The sequence below is a fragment of the Lissotriton vulgaris genome, chromosome 7 (genome assembly GCF_964263255.1).
Source record: "Lissotriton vulgaris chromosome 7, aLisVul1.2, whole genome shotgun sequence".
NCBI lineage: Eukaryota > Metazoa > Chordata > Amphibia > Caudata > Salamandridae > Lissotriton > Lissotriton vulgaris.
Window position 1 is genome coordinate 629,545,757 of NC_141695.1, and position 25,464 is coordinate 629,571,220.

At 47.7% G+C, this 25,464-nt stretch overlaps 1 protein-coding gene across 1 annotated transcript in view; it reads right to left on the minus strand.

Moving 5' to 3' along the window:
- LOC147702167 (polycystin-1-like) overlaps positions 1 to 25,464 on the minus strand; it is a 599,895-nt gene that overhangs the window by 106,677 nt on the left and 467,754 nt on the right. The window contains exons 36-37 of the mRNA XM_086930810.1: positions 10,329 to 10,504; positions 7,534 to 7,736 (exon numbers count right to left, since the gene is read on the minus strand). Coding sequence (XP_086786936.1) covers positions 7,534 to 7,736; positions 10,329 to 10,504 — 379 coding nt within the window. The remainder of the gene's footprint in view (positions 1 to 7,533; positions 7,737 to 10,328; positions 10,505 to 25,464) is intronic.

Sequence of the window (25,464 nt, forward strand, 5' to 3'; positions counted from 1 at the left end):
GGGAGATTTGTCAACGAGGGGAGAGACGCCCTGCTACAGCTCCCCGATGCCGAGATGACCTCATACGAACATATGAAAGCCGCCCTCCTCACTCGCTATGGGCTCACCCCAGAGATGTACCAGCAGCGATTCCGAGATTGCAAGAGGATCCCCGGTACCACCTGGGTAGAATATGTGAACTTCTACAGCAGAGCCTTAGAGGGGTGGATCAAGAGCAGCCAGGTCACCACCTACGAACAGTTGTTCGATCTCATTGTATGGGAACACCTCTCCAACAACTGTTTCGTCGAACTCAGGCAGCATCTCCTCGACAGCAAACTGACCAAGCCACGGAAACTCGCCATCGAAGCGGATCGATGGGAGAGCACCCGGGTCCCCCGGAACTGGATGGGAGACCAAGGCCGAGCCCCCCAGGGGTCCCACCGTCCGCGAGGCGGAGGAGGAGGAGGCCAGGGCCAGGGCCAGGACCCCGCCACGGTGCCCCCCACCAACACTCCCCCTTCCCTGGCCGGGAGAGGAGCCCCCCCTGCACGGCCGGGATCCCGCTCGAACGTTATCTGCCACAAATGCCAGCGACCAGGTCATTACGCCAATGACCCTAACTGTCCCAGAAACCTGCCATCCAACCCCACGGGTCCGCAAAACCGCCAGATCGCCGCTGCCTCCCTGGGGGAGGAGCAGGGCGTAGAAGAGGCCGAAGACTATGAACAATACCAGACCGAGTGGGAGCCCGCAGCCATGTTCCTGGTATGTCTGGGCGAAAGAGACATGGTCCCCAGAGCCCCAATCCTGGCCAACACTCAGAAGTACAGCCAGTGGGTCACCATTAATGGACACCGGGCCGAAGCCCTCCGCGACACGGGAGCCAGCGTGACGGCCGTCCGTTGTCACCTGGTGACCCCGGATCAAATCTTGCCCAATGTACTGTGCCCAGTACGATCCACGGATAACTCCGAGAGCCTGTGACAGATGGCCCGCGTCCCCTTTGAATGGGGGGGGAGTGTCGGGCATGCTGAAAGTGACCGTCCGAGACGATGCCCCCGTAGACTGCCTCCTCGGGAACGACCTCGAGAGCTCCCCCTGGGCTGACGTTGAGCGGAGGGAGCACCTGGCGATGCTGGGCCTCCCTGAATGGGTCTGTGCCACGACCCGATCCATGGCCGCCCGAGCCATCCCCTCCACGGAAGAACCCGAGTGGCCCGAGCCTCCACCGCCCGTCATCACCGAAGACACCAACCCTGAACACGGTCCACCGGGGCCCAACAATGAAGAAGTTGCCCCGCTCCGCGACCTCCCGGAACTGGCCCAGTGGCGCCAAGAAGGTGGCCCCACTCAAGAACAGTTCCGCCAAGAGCAAAAAACGTGTCCCTCCCTCGTGGGGATCCGACAGCAAGCCGCAGCCCAGAGCGAAGGGGATGCCTCGGGGTCCACTGGGTCTATTGGGACAGTGAGCTCCTCTACAGTGAGCAGAAGATTGCCGAGCTAGGAGCCAGCCGGGTGCTGGTAGTCCCCCTCCGATTCAGAGACTTCCTCCTGAACCTGGCCCATGATGTGCCTCTAGCCGGGCACCTGGGGCAGGACAAAACTTACAGCCGCCTGGTGACCAACTTCTACTGGCCCAAGATGAGGAACGATGTGATCAACCACTGCCGAGCTTGCCCCACCTGCCAAGCCAGCGGGAAGAGCGGCAGAAAACTAAAAGTTCCCCTGCAACCTTTCCCAGTCGTCAACACTCCCTTCGAGCGGGTAGGGATTGACATCGTGGGGCCCCTGGAACCCCAGACATCACAAGGTCACCGGTTCATACTCGTCCTGGTGGACCATGGCATCCGCTATCCCGAAGCCATACCTCTCCGGATTGTGACAGCACCCGTGGTGGGCTGGGCCCTGATGGGATCTTCTCCCGGGTGGGCTTCCCCCGAGAAGTCGTCAGTGATCGGGGCACGAACTTCATCTCCCGATACATGAAGTCCCTATGGCAACAGTGCGGGGTCACGTACAAATTTACGACCCCCTACCACCCTTAAGGGAACGGACTGGTGGAACGCTTCAACCGCACCCTCAAGGGTATGATCATGGGCCTGGAGGAGCCCTTACGACGCCAATGGGACGTGTTGCTGCCCTGCCTCCTCTTCGCCTATCGGGAGGTCCCCCAGAAGTCCCTGGGATTCAGCCCCTTCGAACTATTGTACGGGCACCCTGTCCGAGGTCCCCTAAGCTTGGTCAAAGAAGGATGGGAGGTGACCGCCCAAAATGCTCCTTCGGATGTGTACCGGTACCTCCTGACCCTCCGGAACCAGACTCTGCGGTTCCGGGAACTTGCCAAGGCCAACCTCGAAGCCAGTCAAGAAGACATGGTATGATCAAAACACCTCATCCATTGAGTTCGAGCCGGGACAACAGGTCTGGGTCATGTCCCCGGTCGAACCATGCGCCCTCCAGGACAAATGGACCAGGCCCTTCAAGGTGGTGGAACGCAAGAGCCCTGTCACCTACCTGGTGGACATGGAGTCTCCCAGGAACCCCCTCCGGGTCCTCCATGCCAACCGACTCAAGCCTCACTTTGTCCGCTCAGAACTTAGCCTCCTGATGGCTACCGACAGTGGGGCTGAAGAGGACTCCGAGCCCCTACCAGACCTCCTGAATGCCCTCGAAAGAGACGGCTCCGTGGAAGGAGTCAACCTCTCTTCCACCCTGACCCCAGAACAACGCCAAGATTGCCAAGAACTATTGAGACAATTTGCCGATCTATTCTCTCTCACCCCCGGGGTCAACCCCTGGTGCCTCCACGATATTGACACCGGGGATAGCCCGCCTACACGGCACCGGGCCTACCGAGTTCCCGATCGGGTACGAGCCTGCATCCAGTCGGAAGTGTCCAAAATGCTGGCTCTGGGGGTGGTCGAGCCCTCCGACAGCCCATGGGCCAGCCCTGTTGTCCTGGTCGCCAAGGCCGCCGCCCCTGGCGTTGCCCCCGAACTCAGGTTTTGTGTGGACTACCGGGGTCTGAACGCCGTCACCCGAACAGGCGCTCACCCCATCCCCCGGGCTGATGAACTGATCGACCGCCTGGGAGCAGCCCGCTACCTGTGCCCCTTCGACCTAACCGCGGGCTACTGGCAGATCGGACTCACTCCGGGCGCCCAGGAGCGATCCGCTTTCTCCACCCCCGATGGCCACTACCACTTCAGGGTAATGCCCTTCGGGATGAAAAACGCCCCCGGCACGTTCCAGAGACTGGTGAATAAGGTGCTGGCGGGGCTCGAGGAGTTCAGCGCCGCCTACCTGGACGATATCGCGGTGTACAGCCTCCTCTGGGCTGAACACCTCCAACACCTCCGAGAGGTCCTGGCCGCCCTCCGACGGGCAGGACTAACAATAAAAGCCAGCAAGTGCCAGATCGGCCAAAGTTCCGTGACCTACCTGGGGCACCAAGTGGGAAGTGGCCAGGTGGCCCCCCTCCAACCCAAGATCGACGCCATCATGGCCTGGGAGCCCCCGGTCACCCAAACAGAGGTCCGAGCCTTCCTGGGGCTCACTGGATATTACCGGCGCTTCATAAAAGACTATGGCAGTATTGTGGGCCCCCTCACGGAACTCACTTCCAAAAGACAACCACAGAAGGTACACTGGACACCCGAGTGTCAGACCGCCTTTGAGACCCTCAAGACAGCGATGTGCACCACCCCGTGCTCCAAGCCCCCGATTACAGCCGGGAATTCATAGTGCAAACAGACGCCTCTGATCACGGCGTCGGGGCAGTTCTCTCACAAGTGAACACCGAGGCAATTGATCAGCCGGTGGCCTTCATTAGCCAACGCCTGCTGGCCCGAGAACAGCACTGGAGCACCATTGAGCGGGAGGCCTTCGCCGTGGTGTGGGCCCTCAAGAAGCTCCGGCCCTATCTCTTCGGCACCCACTTCCGGGTACAAACTGACCACCGACCTCTGCGGTGGCTGATGCAGATGCGAGGGGAGAATCCGAAGCTGTTGCGTTGGTCAATCTCCCTGCAAGGGATGGACTTCACTGTGGAGCATCGCCCAGGCAACGACCACGCCAACGCAGACGGCCTGTCCCGCTTCTTACGCCTCGGCGAGGAGAATACCCAAGAAGATGGGTGACTCTCCCTGCCTTCAGCTGGGGGGGACGTATGTTGGACCCGACCTCGTGGCGTGGCCCCACTCCTCCCGCATGGCGGTTCCCGGACTACCTCGACCTCTGTTCCCCGGCCCAGAGCAGCACCATCCACCCTCCATGAGTGCCGCCCCTCCGGGCAGCCCCCAGCTCTCCCCCGTTGGAACTCGACAACCTCTCCTCAACACCCTCGGCTGGCCCGAACCCTATCCCGGACCACCATCTCCAGCCCAGACTCCATCTTGGACCCTCCACGACCAGGCCTCGTGGCCTCGGACCGACCCCGGCCACAGACCCAGCGAAGCCCCGACATCGAGGCACCACGATCCAACCAGGGGGTAAAGAGACCACTTGACGGATCAATGGAGGAAGGAGTTTCGATGGTACCCCATCTGTCCCCCGACACCTGGTTTCGATCGCCCCCAGCCTCCCTGGGCGCTGGCTCCACCCCCCTACTCGGTGTCTGGCCTCGCACATCCCGGACCCTCCAACCTCCAAGTGCGAGGGTCCGGACATCAAAGGACGCCAGACTTATAACTGGGGCAGCTCAAGAGCAGGTCGGCAGTTGTATCCTGGAGTCGAGAGACAACGAGACGAACTGATCCGCGAACTGTACCACCTTGGAGTCCTGCTGATGCTGCCGCGGCCCATCTTCGTGACACCATCCTTGGAGTCCTGCTGGCGCTGCCGCGGCCCATCTTCGTGAAACCATCCTTGGAGTCCTGCTGGCGCTGCCGCGGCCCATCTTCGTGAAACCATCCTTGGAGTCCTGCTGGCGCTGCCACGGCCCATCTTCGTGAAACCATCCTTGGAGTCCTGCTGGCGCTGCCGCGGCCCATCTTCGTGAAACCATCTCTGGAGTCCTGCTGGCGCTGCCGCGGCCCATACCGAAGAACCCCCCAGGTCGAGGATTGAGAGCTGAGCGCAGGGTATCCCTGTACCAGACTGGTACCAAGACTGTCCCACTACCCCCTTCCCACAGAGACTAAGTTTGAGAGGATCCCTGGATCCAGATATTCCTGTATCGTTACGATAACCTGCCTAAAGTCCTGATAAAAACGTTAAGAACCTATCTTTGTGTGGCGTCCATCTGTAGGGGGGTGATTGCTCGTCTGTACGATCCTAGGAGAGGAACCTCGCCAGGAGGCCTCTCCCCCTTGCTCGGCCGACCCTAAGATTTCCTTTCTAACAATTTCCTTCCTTCAAGAAACATTCCAGGTTGTGTATGAGGGATGTTTGGCTAACCCCAATAGCACTTAGAAAATCCTATTGGGAAAGCATTTTGGAACAGGACTTTGGAGACTAGCAGTAAGCCAAGGACGTTTGTGGTGAGTGACCTCCAGGCTAAATTCTGAGAAAATTTACTTGAACAAGCTTTTTCTCCATGTGCCGATCCCTTGACAATTTGGCGTTGAGTTCTTTTGAGAATTTAGTATTGGATATTTTCGTTGGCTGATCTCAAGATATTATTTTTGAAAAGGATAGGTAGGAAAAGAGACTGGATTACGGAAATTCACGACAAACTGAGTGGTTGAAGGGCAGATAGGCAAAGACTTTTTTCCATTTGAAAATTGATTGAATTAACCCGAGTGATCTCATCACACATAAAAAGCAGCATGAGCACCTCCTGAAGAGGGGTGGTTGCCACATATAACCATCTCTCTTTGCTGGTGCAGCACTAGAGACGTTTTTATGTGGAACAGGTAGTGTTGAGCACATATTGCAGCAGGGCACATAGTAAGTATAGCCAGGAGTTATGGTGATACCTGCATGAAAGATGTTGACAGGTAGTGCGAGAGGCACTAAAGTATTCTGCTAAACCATTTTGGGATTAGGTGTTGGCGTAAAACCATTGAGGTGCGAATATGAAACAAATGATGTAGTAAGAAATTGACAAGGTTCTTGTGTGAATAGCCATAAAATGACAGAAGGCAAGAGAAAGGAAATGATGTAAGGGTGATATCTGGCCAGAGGCAGGAAGAATAGTGTGATCTGGAAAGTGTCTTGTACCATGAAGGCAGAATGGCTCACACGAACTGTGACATAAATTCTATTTGGCATTTGCTGCAAAATCCAACAGACAGGGTGATATTCATTGCTGTACACAACATCCGTAAGGAGAGATATATGAGGAAACTAAAGATACCTCTGGGTACACACAAGTACCAAAACAAGAGAGCGGTATAAATTATTCTCCCAAGAAGGGCTATGCACGAATGGAGGCTGCCTCATGACCAGGACAACCAAATCCCCGTCCTCTTCAGTAAGGGACTGAGGGAGATGCTGCAGCAGATGGAAGGGACAACAACAGGACAAAAAATACACCCAAAAATTAAATAAATGTACTGCAGAACTTGGTAGGCACAATGAACACATTAAATAATGAACAATATTTTTGCATTCAATGGCTAATTGGCTCCTTACATTATTGCACATCAGAATCACTGACCTGCGTGCACTCAATGAAAAATATACTATCACATTTGAAAGAGGTGCCTGAGCATTAAATATGCTATATTATCTTAGAGATAGTCTTCAGGCTGATTGCCCATTAGAGGAAATAAGTGTTGGTAAAACGGAATACAAAGAGTCTTTTGACTTAGAAGTTGATCTTTGATGAATTTAATTTATTGATGAGATTATATATATCTGTTTGAAAGACATATATTAAAAAGAAATCAGTCACTAAATATAGTTTGAAGACACTTGTATACAATTGTAACAAGCAGCACTGTTGTCTTACCACCAGTTTTTGCACTTGATGCTCTTATCTTCAGTTTGAGTTTTTTAAAATAATTTTGATGATGTGCACTCACCTTAGTAAACCCAACATTTTTTAAGTGTCCATTACTCACCTGCAGAGTGAAGCAACCAAGAAACAAAGCTTCACCTTCCAATAAGTTTGCAATTTTACTTTTTAGATTTTTAAAGACTTGGACCATGTATCCCAAATTGCATCACAGAAAGGGCCACCGGCCTATGAGCACAAACTAATGTTTTTTTCTCTCTCAAAATAGTGGATATTTAAATGCATTTCTTAGCTTTCTAATTTGACCTCTAAAATGGCCTAACACCATTGTCAGCAGGATCCAGCAGTAAAAGTCAATTATGTTATACTGATACCATTGTTTATATTATTTCATTCACTTTTTGTGCTCAATGTTGTTGTAACAACCGTTCACTATCAATACTTCCATTACTTGGAATACAGTACCTGTGTTTTTCATAATCATTTGAGACATATATGGTTGATTTTTCACTGCTGACTGCCTTGTCATAATTTCCTGGACCAACTCTCAACATGTTAATGAGCTGATTGGTTTCCTAATGCTCACAGGTCTGCAGCAGTTGAGGTAGTACTAACGTAATACGGCCTGGGCACAGAACACATTCACTTACCTTCAAGGGTTCAAGCAGGAAGAAAGATGTGAGGACTGCAATGGCAGAGGAAATGAACCACATCAGCACAGCACGTTCATTAAGTATGGAGCCGTAGAGCACCAGGATACTCATACACAGTGCCACACACAGAAAGAGCATAGTATATGTCACCGACAGCATCCATGGTGGCAAGAGCCTGGTGTGACGCCCCCGTGGGACACCTGCAAGTGAGAACAAGAGCTTCAAAGATACAGAGGTGCAATCGAAGACCTTAAGAGCAGATGATACAGGGAGTCGGAGAGGACTTTATAATCCAAAGAGGATACAGATAGCAGGGTCACTATAGACATCTATATAGCAAAGGATATAATAAATCAATGAGGTGTCGTCAACACACAAACACTCTGAATACTTGATCAATTCCAACTATGAATTGCGCATAGGTAAATGTTCTAATTCTAATTCGTAGAATCCAGTCTTGTAACACCAGTCTAGCACGTGATAGCTTCGAAGACTGGAGCTCCGCACATTTGTAGGTTACAGCTACACACCTCATGTTGAGCCAACTCCAGTGACAACTGTAAGTAGGTTTATTTTTGTCATAGGTCACTGATGATCACGCCAACTGCTCCCATACCCACGTATCTCGTAAGGGGAGGTGGACTAGGGGATTCCCCAGGTGTCATTCATAGAGGCAAACCAATGGTTTTGAAATATAGCATTTCAGCAGCTTCTGGTGAAATTCTCCTTCTGTTCTGTATACAAAACATAAAACTCCTCAAAATAGTTGAGTAGAAGCAAGAGAGTTCCAAAAAATATTGGAGAGGGAACCTTCCCTGAGATCTGCAAAACCCACATGTCTTACAGATACATCAAACATGACTAACAACAATGAAAAATACGATCCTGGTCTTTCATGTTCCTCCGAGGACAGTAGAATTGCATGAAACAACTTTACAGCATACATTGTTGGCTTGGCCTTGTAATTTACTGCTTGTTTCTTGTCAATACACCTAAATGATACTGGCAGGCTTTCTTCTGTGATCAGTGATATGAAGGCCCGTTTGAGGCCAACGCGTTGCTGCTACTGGCATGGATGAATAATGATATTGTTCTGTAAGGATGAAGAGAGAGGCAGAGTGACTTCTTGATGAAGATGGATAACAAGAAAGATGGGAGTGGATGACACTGATATGAGTGTTGGACACAAAAGTGGAGGGGACTTACTGATGCACATTGGAAATCATGAGACTGCAATGATTGCACTTACAGATATGGACAACTGAAAAACAAGTCAAATGACTCAATAATTAATGGGGAGCTGGTAGAGAGGCCACACCACCATATAGGAGGAAAATAAAATGGCTGTGGTGAGTGGAACTCCCTCAAGGGTGAAGAACAATGTGCTTTGGGGATAATTAGCAATGTGGTTGGAACAGGATGGAGGATACTTAATGGTGCAGAGGGACAAAGTTGCTGCGGGTTAATGGACAGTGAATGACGCAGGTGGGGAAGGACATAGCTCGGGATAGAGGATACGCACAAATATGGATGGAGATGGATGTGGCTGAAGTGGAGGGTTGTTGATGCAGATGGAGAAAAACATAAGGGCATATTATCAACAACTAGCGATATTTATCGCAAAATAAGCTTAGCAACATTTTTTTTATCACCGTGCATCGCCGGATTTTATTGCAGAGATAACGTGCTATTATCAACGTTTATCTCCAAAGCGATAAATATCCGGCGATCGCGGCGAAATGCGTGAATATCGCTGGAAATTCGGCGATATTCAGGCATTATCGCTAATAGGTACTTAACCTGAATATCCACCTCCCATTTGATATACAAGCAAAGAAGTGGTCTGAGCAGGCGTTAGGATTTGGCGATATTCGCACTTAGCGCAAATATTTTAATCGCTACGCCTGCGTTGATAATAGGCAATAGCGATGTTAGCGACTGCTTTCAGTCGCTAACAGGTTGGGTACACCCACTTTGCATGTCATTAGCGATAAATATCGCTGACATGCAAAGCAGGACCCAACCGCTCACTATCACCTAAAAGCTGACGCTAACTGATGTTACCAAAGCAGACGAAATAAAATTATCGCCGCTTTGCGGCCGAAAACGGCTGCAAAAGCGGCGATAATTTTATTTTGCCTGCCTTGGTAATATGTCCCGTAGTTCTTGATGGAGGGCATACTCTGATATGCAGTGCTAAATTTGTAAAATAATAAGTGCCAGGGCCCAAAGTTTTGTTCAGAAGGCTTCGGCTGATACTATCAAAGGGCAGGGTGTCAAATACCAAGTCTTCATAGTCTTGATTCCATCTCATGCTTCTTTAATCCACGAACAGGCACTCCCTGCCTCTTTAGCTCATTTTTGCAGGTTTTGTTTCATCCCTGCTTTCTGTCTATGCCGAAGGTTTTCTGTCTTTCTCCTACTTTCCCCCTTCGATTTTTATCCTTCTCTTGCTCTCGATCAAAATCAGCTGAGGAATAATAAGTGAAGGTCCACAAAAAATTAGTCTTGGTGGGCCCAATCGGCAACCATTGGCTCAAATTGCACTGCAGATATGGATGGAGCAGGATGTGTCTTGAGGAGAGCACTCATTAAATCTGGAGATGAAGATAGCTTGGGATAGAGGGCACCCACACACATACAGAGCGAGAAGGAGGTGGCTTGAGGAGTGCCGCTTGGGATTGAGGGCACACACAGATGTGGATGGAGAGAGTTGTGGTACATAGCTTAGGATGGAAGGCACACACAGTTATGGATGGAGAAGGATGTGGCTTGATGAGGAGGGCACTCACCAATCTTTGTGGAGAAGGAAGTGGATGCGACAGAGGGTGCTTCCACGTCTGGCAGAAGGAAGCTGCCCATGCTGGTCAACATAGAGTTATAAGAGAAGGACTTGCGCAGGAAACTCCAACTGCTCCGGCCCTGCTCTATCGCGGCATCTGACCAGCTACTGCATCGGCTTTCAAGGCTGAAAAGAGTGAGAGGATGTGGTGAAGGAAGAGAGGGAGGGGTCTGAAGAACAGTGCACAGATAAGCTGTAGATGGAGGTATGGCTACTCAGCCATTATTTTCATTATTTGCCATAAGAAGTGCAAAAGAATGCATAAAAGGAAATTAAAGAAAAAGGAGAAATAAGAAGGAAGATGAAGTTTTACTATCTTTAATAGGTAAACGCTACTTAGTTAGAATATTATATATACAATATGTCAGTGTCTGTTAAATAGCTGTTTGTTTTTAACAAAACATCAATCAAGTGGTTAGTTCTAGAATAGGTCTACAAGCTCAAAAGCAACTTATGAAGTCAGTTCATGAGTGAGTCAGTACTGAACTATCCATGACTTCTACTGCCATCCTGGAACACCCTACTGACTCAAGTGTCTTCATGTTGTTTGGACATTGTGTGGGGCATATGTAAATCGAATATAGACAACATGGTGAGCAATTGCCGTTAGAAGTACATAACTTTTATTTTGATTTTGAAGCATGAATCTGTTATAGATTTGCATGTTTTTCATAAAGTAGCTAGCAGTGTGTATCAATGATGTGAAATAAAGTTCTAAAATAAATTCCTCAATATCGCTTGTCACACTCCTATATTTGCAAAACAAGCATTGTTGGAAAAAGTGTGTTGCGGTCTTACATATTTGTGCTTGTCGACTGAAACTGTACGTTTTGCTTTTTGTGGTGCAAAATTCACAAAAAGACAGGAATTTCCTCCTGCATTTAAAATATATTTGTTTTTAGGAATTTAAAAGAGACTACCAGAGTGTGCCTCAGAAGCTGTGACTGTCGCAAGATCCAAGAATTAATCCTGTGATTCTTTTGGGAATTTAATTTTCACTGTTTGTAAGCATTTTTTGTTTTTTACAAGTAAATGTGTACATGATTTAAGTTTATACAAGTGTAAATAGAGCACTGGTAGAGTATCTTTCTGAATATTAATAACACAATAGTTTTTAGGTGCTCATACTCTTTCCAAGGGCATCGTTCCATTGGAACAACTTCTCTCTGTTCCTATGCGTAGATTTACTAGAATAATATGTGCCCAATTTGAAAACCATATTCTTAATCTTCAAATCTTCATCCATAAATATACTCCTATACATTGGTGCAGATTTATGATTTGTGCCAATACACAAAGCAATCAAGAGGTGTTGGACCTGACATCCCTGGCATGTTTTTTACACAGTTCTATGCCATCCAGCCTCCTGTTCTGTTTTTATTGGCTTCATTTTTGCTGGCCTTATGACTCTGCTCACTTTGCTACTGCTAACCAGTGCTAACATGCTTGTGCTCTCTCCTTTAAACATGGCACAATCGACTTACACACAATTGACACATTTAATCTACTTGCAACTCACTTGTAAAGTGGTACTACATGTACCCAGGGCCTATCAAATAAATAATATTAGTGGGCCTGCAGCATAGATTGTGCTGCCTACTTAAGTAGCCCTTTGAACATGTCTCATGCCTGCCATTGCAGCCTGTGTGTGCAGTTTTAAACTGCCCTTTCGACCTGGTAAAATAAACTTTTTGCTAGCTCTGAACCTTCCTTTTTAATACATATAAATCACCAATAAGGTAGGCCCTAAACAGCACATAGGGCAAGGTGCAGTGTATATAAAAACGTGGACATAGACTTTTAATTTTTACATGTCCAGGTAGTGAAAAACTCTTATATTCATTTTTCACTTTGGCAAAGCCTACCTCGCCCATAGGATAACAAGGGGTTAACTTATTACATTTGTTAAGTGATAACTTATTTTGGAGCAGGTAGGAATATCGAGTTTGAGGTATATAGAATTGAAATTGAATCCCTTTCTAATGGTAACATTGTATTTTAAGTCACAGTTTAGAAAATGCAATTTTTAGAAAGTTGGCATTTTCTTGTCTTCACCATTTTGTGTTCTCTGCTGCCTGTATACTGGGTCAAATAACTAGGTGTAGCTGGCAGTTGTTTTTTGTGCATTGCTCCCAGACAGTAAGACAAAAAATCACAAGTGTTGGCAGGATGGGCTATCTCTGACTTGATGAAAAGGATGAGCTATCAACTCCCTCACTTGGAAATCATAAAGGCTCTGCCGGAGCAAACCTAAGAATGATTTGACGCTAGTCTTTTGTGACCCAGCGAAGCTGGGGCAAGAAGGGCAGGAAGGCAGGAAATTCCAGACACCTCCAGAGTGGAAACCTCCAGAACCTTCTTCTACTTCAAAGTGGGTAACAGGTATACATTTTGGACCCTTAGACCTAACTCTTCAGTACACCTCTGGACCTGTGGAAGACTCAGAGCGGCTGATGTACTGCTCTGCAAGAATGAATGCTACTCTGTTACCTTGTTACCCTGCTGCCTGAGTGAAGGACTGGGCCTGCATCTTGAATCCAGTGACTCCAAGGGCCAGTTGTCTGGCCTCCTGATCAGAGCCTCAGGGACAGAACCGGCTCCAACAACCTAGAATCCAGTACATGGACTCTGCCTGTTCCCCCAGGTGGTGCCACACCAGTTCTGGAACCTTGTCAGTGGGCCTGAAGGTGTTCTACCAGCTCATCTAGCAGACCCGAAGCAGAGTGGCACGTCGCCTCTCAAGACACTGCATTGGAACTGATGTGTAACCCATCCCTGCCGGAGGACTTTGCATTGCAGCCCACAGCCCCTCGGGCCACTGCTGCATGATGCATCTCCACGTAGGACACTGCATTGCCACTGGAGCACCTCGGAAATGCTGCTGTGTGACACATCTCCACACAGGGACGTCGCACTGTCACTGTAGCTCCCCTGGGACCGCCACTACGTGACACCTCTCCATGCAAGGACTTCGCCTCACATCTGTTGCAAGATGCATCCTCAGCGTGGGACTTTGCATCACTCTGCAACTGGGATTTAAGGTACTTTTGTCCAGCAAGTCCAACCTGGTCCCTGAAGCCGGCCTGTGCTCCATCCTAGTCGGCTTGAGCTTGTAACTTTTCCCCGTCTATTGTGACCAGATAACCACAGTTGGCATTTTGTACTTCAAGGCACAATTTTTACTTCAAACTTTGAAATTGCATATCTCTGGTTCCACTGATTGGATTTTTGTCGTTTTGGCCTTAAATAATGTATTACATTTCACTCTATTTTACTAAATTAGTGTGGGAGTTTTCCTGTGCTGTGTTTTTATTTTCTTACTGTTTGAAGTGTTGTATAAATACTTTACAAATTGCCTCTATGTTAAGCCTGATTGCTTTATGCCTAGCTACCAGGGAGGTAAGCACAGGTTATTTTGGGGTTTTCATGCATTTCACACCCTGACAGAGATTGAGGTTGCTGCTAGATTAGGGTTTCACCTCCCTCAACCAGTAACCCAATTTCCAATAAGTGGCATATATGAAAGGCTATGCTAATGCCAGCTGTCTAAGTTCATGCTTTAAAATGTCATGTATTATTAGGGGGAGGAGAGAATTTCACCCAAAATTATATGTAGAATTGAAAGCACAGTACCATTGTGTGCTGGGATAAGACTGCACCACTGTGCAATTGCTTAATTCGGTCCCCATTACGATGGCGGGCGGATCGCCCCCGCTGGGCTGGCGGTAGCCACCGCCGGCCTGGCGGGGACGATACGCCCTCCATCCTTGCAGCAAAGACCCCCGCCATATTACTATGGCTGAGGGGTCCGCGGCAGATGGAAAGACCGTCCAACGCTTTTCCACCCGGTCAATAAGTCGACCGGGCGGAAAAGGGTTCAATATGGTGGCGGTGTCTGTTAGACACCGCCAGCCATATTACGATGTGGGGGGTAACATGCCTTTCTGTGGCGTCATTGCCGGCACGGAATGGCATGCGGTGTGTGCATGCGGGGGTCTGTTGCGAGCCCCCAGGGACTATGGATGGTGTGGGGTGCACATGGGAGGTACCTATGGTACCCCCCTGCATTTCAATGTACAACATGGCAGGCACCACGCTGTGCCTGTCACGTTGTGCATTGAAAGGCACAACCTGCCTTTGTGACATTGCGGCGGGCGGTGCTTTCAGCACCGCCTGCTGCAATGTCACAAATGATGCATGCGCCCGCCAGTGTGGCGGGCACACCGTAATTTTGAGTGTGGGACTGCCGCATCCTTAGCGGGCGGTCCGGTTTTCCTGGGGAATAGCGGGCATACTAATGTCCCTCTTCATTTTTTTCTCCCCAGGGAAAGCTTTTTTCGCTATGGGGAAATCACTTCTCTTGCACCTTCACACAGAGATGGGGATGTTCTGTTCTCCTTCCCAACGTGGAAAGGGTTTCACTCCTGCCCTTGCATAGGTTGGAAAAACTTAGACAACAGTTTGTGAACACTGACTACCCACCACAAGCATGGAATTTACTTCTGGGTAACTGTAAACAGTTTTGGCATACAATTATGCAAGAGTACATGGATTTACAGCTGCTACTTATCTTTTTGTGATACCCTGTAGCTGTAAATCCAGCCATTTTGGACCATAAATATACATTTACAGATGGTAACAACTTTATGAATTGGACCATTTGTGACACAATGCATAAGGAAGTCATGTCTGGAGGTGCCCACACCGCTAGGGATAAGTCACTTTGCAAGAGAGCATCCCTTGAGAGTTGCTGGAGCAAGTGTCTTCTTAAGTGGTGATTTAGCTCATTATCCTGTTGCTTTCCGTCTGGACTAACTCAGGTTCTTATTACGAGTTCAGCGGTCAAATGGACCACCGAACCCATGGTGGATGTACGTCGCTGCATTAGGACTGTGGCGTTTGGACCGCCATGGGACTATTGCTGCAGTGGTCTGAGTGAGGACCCTAATATGCTGGTGGTGCCGCTGCAGCACTGCCAAGCATATTAGGAGTTTCCTCACCACCACACTTTTCATGGCGGTGAGACCACCATGAAACGTTTTGCGGTGAGGAAACAAAGGGGTCCTGTAGGGCCCCCTTTTGCCTCTGCGCCATGGGGTGCATGCTGGGGGACACATGGTGTGTCACCCTGTGTGCATGCACCCCCACGTCCTGCAGGGAAGGGACTTCATAGTCCCAGCCCTGCAGGAACTTCTTTTGATGCTCCCGTAGCTGTGCCTTTTTCAGCAAAGAACCGCCCGCCAGAGTAAAAATAAGTCATACTCTGGTAGGCGGTCTTTAGTGTCTTTGGCTGTCTTGGAGTGGGGCGTCCTGCTCAGAGACCACCTAAGTCATAATAAGACCCTTAGACTTATGGGTTTATTTAGAGTTTGGTTGGCATGGTGTTCTGCCGCAAACATCAAAGGAGTACCACTTAATTTAGAGTTGGGAAAACTGATGGCTTCACTGGCTGAAACTTTAGACCAAAGGCCCCACGGATATCAGACTATTGGTCTAAGTACCACAGAACGTCTGGCGTATTTCGGGGGAGGGTTCTAACTTACTTTCTTTCCAGTTCAGGACAGCATGACCCATTGGGTCTTCTGAAAAGGAAAAATAAAAAAATATCGTCACAGCCTGGGAGAAACCTTTAGAGTATCAGGGTCATTTGTTTTTCAAAAACAAACTCCTGCTTTGGGAGCTTGTTTTTAAAGAAAACAAAAAAAATCTGAGTGGCTGTAGAAAACATGGCAGAGCAGAGTTACAGTGTCTTTAAGGAGCTGTTGCAGCAGAGGTCTGTAAATGTGGTGGCTGCAGGCCACCAGGACAGCAGAGTACATGCCTCTGCTGCCCTGGCAGAATGGAGTGCAGCCCTCCAATCACTAAATAATCCCCTTAGTTGAGAGCTTGGTTCCAGCAGTGGATGTGAAACTTTGTATCTCCAAACCTCTGTTTTCTCCTGCATGAATAACATTCACATGTGTGAAGCATCTGCCACTTTAAACACCTATAGAAATGGATCCTAGACTATCTTGCTCATGACAAATCCAGTGGGGTGATTCCTCTGCTTGCTGTGGCACAAGCTGTAGATTCTGCAAATTCCTCAGTCTTACTGTAACTTAATTCATTGATTCTGACATTCACATAGTGAAAACCGAAAGCATTCTCATTCTAGCCCACGGTGCCAGCTGAATAGCTGGACACATCAAGGCATCGTGCTCCTCTGAATTATAAATGCCCTTCTCACTCTCAGAGATGCTGACGTCTGAATATGTGGAAATCCCTGCTGAATAAAAGCAATTCCTCTTCATTAGGCTAGCTCTCACCTTCGGTGTCAATAACTCTGATTCTAAAAGCTTGCTTGAGCTGCAATATATAACACAAAATTACCTTTTACCTGAGCCTTGGGTTATCATTAATAGAAGCTAGCACCTTTTATGGATACGTCAACAGTGTCTGTTACCATGGATGCAAGGATACAAAGCCTGTGAGTGGATTTACCGGGAGGCATGTACATCCAGATCTTGTGCAGGCAACAGTCTTCTTTGACTAAGAAGACCATATTGGTATGGTATTACAGAGCCAGCGGGGACTGCTGAAAAACCATCCAGTATTAGACCACAGTTTTCTGATCTCTTTCTGGGCATTTTTTTGGGTGCTCCAGTATGTTTCTCGGAGACAGCTACTTTATGGAGAACAATGGAGTATTCCCACCACCTCTCAACTGGAAGGATATCACTTGCCCTTCTATGCCCAGACTCCTGAGGCGTGAGCTGGGAGCTAGAATTTGTTAATTAGCTATCTCTGTTCTTACGCTTAACTTTGCACCATTTTTGAAGATTTTAGCATAGCGCCGCATTTATTTTTATTTTTAGCATTTACCTGTTGCTGTGCTTCTGTTCATTGCGGGGAAGGAACCGAGCTGTTGTGAGGTGGTTTGGTGGGAGAAAGGCTGCAGCTCACCCGGGACGGCAGGAGTGAAACCGCCATCTTGGGGGGAGTGCAGGTCAGCGGGACAGTTGTTTTTCCCCTGACTCTTAAAATGGTGGTACAGCTGCGACCGCGCAGATCCTAGACTCCTGAGGCGTGAGCCGGGAGCTAGAATTTGTTGATTTGCTATCTCTGTTCTTACGCTTAACTTTGCACCATTTTTAAAGATTTTAGCATAGCGCTGCATTTACTTTTATTGTTAGCATTACCTGTTGCTGTGCTTCTGTTCATTGCGGGGAGGGAACTGAGCTGTTGTGAGGTGGTTTGGCGGGGGTAAAGGCTGCAGCTCACCCGGGACGGCAGGAGTGAGACCTCCATCTTGGGTGGGAGTGCAGGTCAGCGGGACAGTTGTTTTTCCCCTGACTCTTCAAATGGTGGTACAGCTGCGCCCGCGCGCAGCGGGTGCGCCGCCAGTGCACCAAAGGCGCGCCAAAGGCAAGCCTGTATGCGCCTGTCCCGCCGGACTGGTGCCAGTCACCAGAACCCCTGCTAAATTTACCGCAGATCTTATCAGGTACTCGCGTGATGAGCTCCTGGCCTTGGAAATCAATTGCCCCTCTCTAGCTTGGGCCCCCCAGGACGGCTCTTTTAAATGTAAGTTTTGCACAATTCAGCTCTCACTGGAGGAGTCGGTCTCTTGTCCTTCAGACTACACAGATTTTAAGTTTCTCAGTCTAAACTGGCGGTCACTTGCGAAACATCATGCCGAGGTCTTTGATCTTCTAGCCGATGATTCTGCGGATGTCTTATTCTTAATGGAGACCTGGCTCACGCAAGATTCGGTGGCGGAGCCCTGGTTGGCTCTTCCTCAAGGCTATGTGATGAAGAGTGTAAACAGAGGGGGCTGTAGAGGGGGCGGTATCAAAGTCATTGTTAAGGATGTTTAAAACTGCAGTTTCAACAAGGAGAACATAGTGGACTGCGAAAGTGCATTGTTAAAAATCATGCTGAATTACAACTTCACTGTGACTGGCCTCCTCATCTACCGTCCCCCAGGTCCCTCTAGCCTATTTAGGGAAGATTTATTGAACAAAGTCGCGCTACACGCAAGCAGGGCAGCGAATTTCACTATTTTAGGGGACCTTAATCTCCATCTTGAGAATAGTGCGAAGGTTGAGATCACCAGTTTTTTGGCTGACCTAGAGGCTTATCAGCTCGCTCAGCTTGTCATTGAGTGCACGCACGTGGCAGGTCACCTTCTGGACCCCATATTCTCTCCTTTAACCCTTTCGCTGCGGCGGCTATTCCGCCGCAGCGCTAACGGGGCGGGGCGGCCGCATGCTGGTGACAGAACCGCTCCGTCACCAGCCGCGGTTGAGCTGTGCTGGTGACGGAGCGGTTCCGTCATGACCCGCCCCGCTCAATACAACGGCCGCTCAGGCGCGAAATCAGCGCCGCGCAGGCGCGGCGGCCGGGCCATGACGGAACCGCTCCGTCATCAGCACAGCCCAACCGTAGCTGATGACGGAGCGGTTCCGTCATCAGCAGGGGAGGGGTTAAGTTCTCTAAAGGTTTTGCCGCCAGTCCCGTAGGCTTGAACAGACAACTTTCTGGTCTTGTTCTCGCTGGGGTTGCAGGGAAAAGCCGACCTAATCCGCCCAGTCCCAGTCTTAAAACGTCCCTGGCATAAGTTGGACATGGGTCTTTTTTCTGCTTGTCTATCCAGTCACAGGCCTCAGCTGCCACTGGATGCGGAGCTGGCAAACTCGCGCTTTCACGAGTGGTTGACTCTAGGCTTGGATAGCCGTTTCCCGGCTAAACTGGGGGGGAAGATTTACGGGAAGTCCAACCCTTGGTTCAACGATTTATTCACCATAGCCGAAACGGGCTGTAAGCAGCTTGAACATGCCTGGAGACGCTCTTACGACGTGGACGCAAAAAGTTAATATCGAGCGGCCATCAAGCAGTACCATAAGCTTATTTGGAGAGCACAAGCGGAGTACTTGGCTGATAAAATCTTGGCTAGTACTAACCCCGCTAAGACGATCTGCTCCCTGCTTAAGGGCATGAAGAGCGCGGGCGCAACTGGGGCCGCCCCGATCTCCTCGAACCATCAGTGTAATGAGTTGGCTCTGTACTTTGTGAACAAACTTGAAAAGATATACCTTGGTCTGCTTGCCTTGGCCTTGTCTGCTGAGGTGGCGGATGCGGGGGTTATAGGTCTTACGGTGGGAAACAGCCTGTCATCTTTTCCTCCCCTGTCACCTAAGGAATTCGAGTCCCTTTGTTTGAAAATTAAATCGGGCTCGCCGGCCGAGCCTTTGACACCTGCCCATTTTCGTCAGTTTCACACTCTCATCTCTCCTCTGAATGTTGACCTGGTCAACCTCTCTCTGTCGTCAGCATCCGTAACTGGGGCGTGGAAACATGCGAAATAGTTTCCGCTGCCCTAAAAACCTTCCTTGAACCCTGCTGAGTCGGGCAACTACCGCCCTATTTCCCAGCGGCCTTTTCTTGCGAAGCTGGTTGAATCCCATGTGAACACCACTCTCTCTAAGTTTATCGAGCAGAAGGCCATCTTGGACTCGTCACAGCATGGTTTCCGAGCGCGTCACAGCACAAAGTCCACTCTGTTGGCAGTGACAGAAGCTATCCGGGGGAGCCTGAATGTTGGTGATTCAGCGGCCTTAGTCCTTTTGGAATTAAGAATCGCATTTGATACAGTCTCTCACACAAAACTTCTAAATCGCCTACAGGAAATTGGTTTCAGGGATGTGGCTTTGGACTTGTTTCGGTCTTTTCTGGAGGGGAGGTCTTTCCAAGTCTCCGTGCCACCTTTTCACTCACAGGAGTTCACTTTGCATCAGGGGGTGCCGCAGGGCTCAGTCTTGAGCCCCCTACTGTTCAACATCTATGTCGACCACTGGCTGCAGTAGCCAAATGTTAGGGGATTGTCATTGGTGTTGTATGCCGATGACACCCAATTGGTGAACGCTTTCTCTAAGAAATATTGTACCAATCTGGACAAGTTCAAAGAGGACCTTTCAGCGGTTGCGGACTGGATGGCGGTAAACTGCTTGCAGTTTAACGCCAGTAAGTCCAAGATCTTATTGTTCGGCAAGGATGGGGAGTTGTGGTCTGAGCAGTGTTGACTGGATCGTCTTAAGCCCGCCCCCTTGCCCAAGGAGGCTGTGAAGAACCTGGGCGTGTGGTTCGATAGTAGCCTGACTTTCGGCACTCAATCGAAAGTAGTGGCAGGGGCCTGTTTTAGGCTTTTGCGAGGCTTGAAACCACTGCTGGGTTTCTTTCCTTCCAAAGTGCGTAAAACCATTGTCCAGGCGTCAATCCTATCTAGACTGGACTATGGCAATTCCCTCTACCTGGGCGCGAACAAGGCCAGCATTTAGCGGCTGCAGTGAGTACAGAATGCAGCGGCCCTATTTTGGTGGCACTTCCAAAATCCTGGTCAGTTTCTCATGCGCTTCCTAAACTTCATTGGCTGCCTGTTGAGAAGCGCATTCATTTCTAGTCTCTTTGTGTGTCGCACAGGATCCTGACGCTACAGGCACCTTTGGGATTGGCCAATCTGTTAGAGTTTTACGTGTCACGGCGTCCTCTTAGATCTGCCGACCAAGCGTTGGTCTGCATTCCTCGAGTTCTGAAAGCCAGAGCTGGTGGTCGTTCATTTTGCAGTCTGGCTGCGAAACTCTGGAATTCGCTCCCTGCTTCCATCAGAGTAATCCAGAACCACCTGGCCTTTCGAAAAGCCATAAAGACCTGGCTTTTCCCTGTTTAACTTTTCATCTTCTTACCTTGGTTCACGTCTAAGGTCTGTGGCGGTGCTGGGATGCCCCGTTGCTGTGGCAGCTATGCGCGGTACATATGTGACTAATAATAATAATAATGCCCAATAGGATGCTTCTGCCTGGCTGTTTAGTAGTCAGTAAAGCAGGAATGGCAATCTGGGAATGTAAAGGCAATGCACTGTCTTTTGCCCAGCCCTCTTGGGCTGAGAGGGATCCCTTTCATAAAGCATCTTATTTCTTGCTGGCTATAACCATATTTTGTAATATGTTCCTTGCAGCTCAATTGCGACTGCACAGTATTAACTGTGAACCATGTTGTGCGCATAGTTCCTGAAGCGCTACCAGAGAGTATGCTGTATATCTCTCTCTGCTGTGAGATGTGTTTCCAGCCAGAAATCTAGATAACGCCAGAGCAATTGCTAGTGAGTGAGATTAATTTAAGTATTTCATCCATCACCTTGTTTTTTGATGCCGTAAGTGTGACGTGCATGCCCAGACGTGGGTCCTGTGCTCACTGTGCTAATGGAACCAAGTTATACCTGGCTAATGAGCCCTAATAAGGGTAAAACCTGTCCTGGGATGCTTGTTCAGTGAAGACATGGCCTGGCAGTTTGGGCTGGACTAGTCCCATTGCAGTAGAGTCCAAACGGATTTGCATAAGTCCAAACTGAGGTGGGCAAAAAGATGATGGATTGGGATGCAAGTGGCTGAGATTCATTTAAGCTTTCCATTCATCACCTTGTTTTTTGTTGCCCACACATCGGCATCCCCTACAACCATTACTAATTGTAGGGTCTATTTTATGTCAAATTATTGGAATACAATGCACATGATGTAGAGATTAAAAGTGTAACAATTTGTGTCTATAATTTAAAGAGATTTAGAGAGCAGTAATAAATTCAGGTTTCTTCATCAAGTATCTGGCAAAAATCATTCGGTCATCAAACACACATCCACCCGTTCATAAGAGTGAGCAGGTATCTACCAGTAGATATGAGGCTGTCCACCTCTCCATTGATCTAAGGGGTTCCATTACAAACTAGCATGGGAAACAATACTGACTCACCAAAATATTGCCTAAATAATATTGTTTACAAAACTACAGCTGCCATATACTTAATTGCAAACAACACAAATATTATTGACCAAAATATTGCTGTCAAAAATATATACATTTAATAATATCAAACACACAAATATCTAAACCACAATATTGTCTACTAATTAAATACACATACAATATCAAACGTATCAAAACACACAGTGGCTGATTACGATGCGGCCCAGAAAGGCTCGACCGATGGTTGGAGCCTTTCCCTGCTGCTTCTTGGTTTAATTTCCGACCACCGCATTATAATGCTGGCAGTCGGAAATTGAACCGGCTGGTCATTCCAGCTGGCTTCCGATGGGCTTAACGAGCCTATCGGCTAGTCGGAGCCGGCCCGTAATCGCATAGGGCAGCATTTCTGCCCTTGGGATTATGATACTCGGTCTCCAGCAGGCTGTTCATGTCAGGCTTTCCGACATGGCAAGCCTGTCAGAGAGTCAATATGGGGACACCTAGCAAGGCTCCCTTGCCTCTGCAGACTCCAGTTGGAGGCCGAGGTGGCACCTATGGTGCAGGGATGAACACAGACCCCCATTCCTCTATGGGTTACGGCCATAACACGAGTTCCCATAGAGAAATGGGAGTATACGACCAAACAGTGTTAGGTCACATAATGATGAGGAGGTCTGGACTGCTGACCGGAGGTCATTGGTTCCATTTCCGAGACGGTGTCGAGCAGACGTAAGTATGCCCACATCGTAATAGGCCCTGCAATATCACTTACAATAATATTGTTAAAAAAGGGGAAAAAGACCAAATTAAATAAATATAACAAATATCAGTAAAAAAAGTGTACAAAATATTAATACATTTAAAAAAAGAAACAGCATTCACTTATATAGCCATATCTATTCCCCATATATTTACTATTGAAAACAAATACATTTAACAAAAACACACATTATTACTGGAAAATAAATAGTATAACACACATAAAAAAATACAACACATTAAACATATTTAAAATGTATTAACAAAATGACATCACAACAAATACATACATTTAAAAGTAAAACAGAATCAGTAATTAATGTCCACCAAAAATGCTAATAACTGAAAAAAGTTTAAACTAGACATAGAGTAGGGAATAAAAATTTACAGTAAAACAAACTAAGCAATACAAATATGAACACAATTAAGAGAGCAGTATAAAACAACAGAAAATGCAGACAACAACACTATTATTCATAGCACAAACTTAAAAACTGCAAAACATATCACTCTGTCAGACTGCACAAAGAAAAGCCAGATGGAAGACTCAAAAAAGTCATCTTCACAAGTAACTGCAAAAAGTTAAATTACAACAGAGTTACCTGACATAATTTAAAAAACCAAATGTATAAATTACTAAACTCTCTTCCATTACGTCTATTAGCCCGTAGATAGTAAAAAATTACTTTACCAAAATCGAATTGCTACCAACTCAAAAATTGAACTCCACACTCATACACTTAGATAAAGGCCCATTCAAAGTTGTTGAGGGAGAAAGGAAGCCCTCTGGGGTGTGGTCACGAGTCACAACCCACAAACAACCCTGCTGTGGTCAGGAGCCGTGGTCACAGGTCACCGACGCACACTTCACTGAGGAACAAGGAGCAATGATATGAGATGACAAAGATCACATTTGATCAAAATCAGTAGGCGATTCAAAAAGGCTCAGAATACATTCAAAGAAAACATAGCGCCTAAAAAGGTGCTTTTCTGAAGAAATTACCCAAGCAAGTTTAACATTCTAAAGAGATTCAAGGTGCAAAAGGACTGGGATCTTTCAAAAGGCACAATAGAAATTAGTTAGGGAAAGCAGAACACTTTATAAAGTCTAGTGCCTTGAAGCACTTTAACTATGGAGACTATCCCAGCAGGGCCTAATAGTTTAAGGGAACCTAAAAATGCAAGGAATTGGGTGTGAATGGAAAATACAGAGCAAGGACAGAGATTTAAAAAGACAAAAGTATTATCTGGCTTAGGAAGTCTACCACCTGAGAGAGAGGATTTGAAGTCCCAAGTCAGACAATCGGCTAGCCGGAGAGCTTGCATGAAAGGGTCGCATCAGCAGAGCTCTGGCTTCAGATTTGACGGGCTGAATCTAATATACCTGAATAAAGCAGAACTAACACTGTTCTGACGCCTTTTCTGATGCAGGTGGCTTTGACCGCATTGTCCTAGGACAGTGGGGGCGGTCAGGTGTCCCAATGGTTGGTGGCCCTGCTTGACCACAGAACATAGACAAAGACTTCTTGTCCTGTACATTTCTAAAAATATATGTGCGAGCGGAACTTACGTGTTTCAGTGGAAAGTCCCTGAAATGTATCAATCTGCCTCTGCACCAGCTGAGTCTCGTGTACGTGTGAGAGTGGGGTGTCTTGAAATGGCCCTTGTGAAAGGCTACTGTACTTTTCCAGAGTTGCTCAAGTTACCTCGCTGTGTCCTGCACACTAGAAAGGCACGTTTTAAAAATGATTTAGGCCCAGTGGATTTTGCTAACATAAGGTGTGACCTTTTGCCTTTCGCTCGGGCCCATAAACCTGAAATTCGGGGAATCTGTGGGATTTCATTTGCTGATTATACATAGCAAAAATTGCGGGATTTCAAGCATATTTTCAGATTTACTCTAGCAGGGCCAGGTAGGGCCTTCAAGCTATCAGGGTTGATAAAAAGGCCCTCTATCAAAGTAAGTAAATAAACACTGTTTTAGAAATAAAACAAACCCTATACATTAAACTTAAAACTAAAGCCCACCACCCCTGCAAAAGTAACCAAACCTATATTTTTGACATGTAACTAAAACACACATTTTCTCACCAACAGAAAAGTACACCTGACCCAAATCTCAATGACATCTTAAAGAAACAGAAGAAAATCAAGTTCAACTTAAAGAAAAGGCACCTAATTAAGAAAAAGATGTGAATGTTATAAAGCATATTTAAATATTAACAAACATTTTTTTTAAAATAATTAATGGTAAAACTAAAATGTATACTACATTCAGACAGAATGGCAGAGAGAGCCACATACATCACATCACAGAAAGGCAAACAATTGCTTTTGAATACAGGATACACATGCAGCCAGTAAAGCATGAGCACTAAAAACAGGAATTGGAAATGCACTAAATAGCATGCAAATATTTATAATGAAGGGCTACAACCAAACATTATATTGCAATTAATGTCAGAAAACACAACCAATCCCCACCCCAAAGGTAGCAGAGATAGATGCAAGTCATGTACTTCAGGTTTAAAAGAGGCAAGCACCAGTTCCCA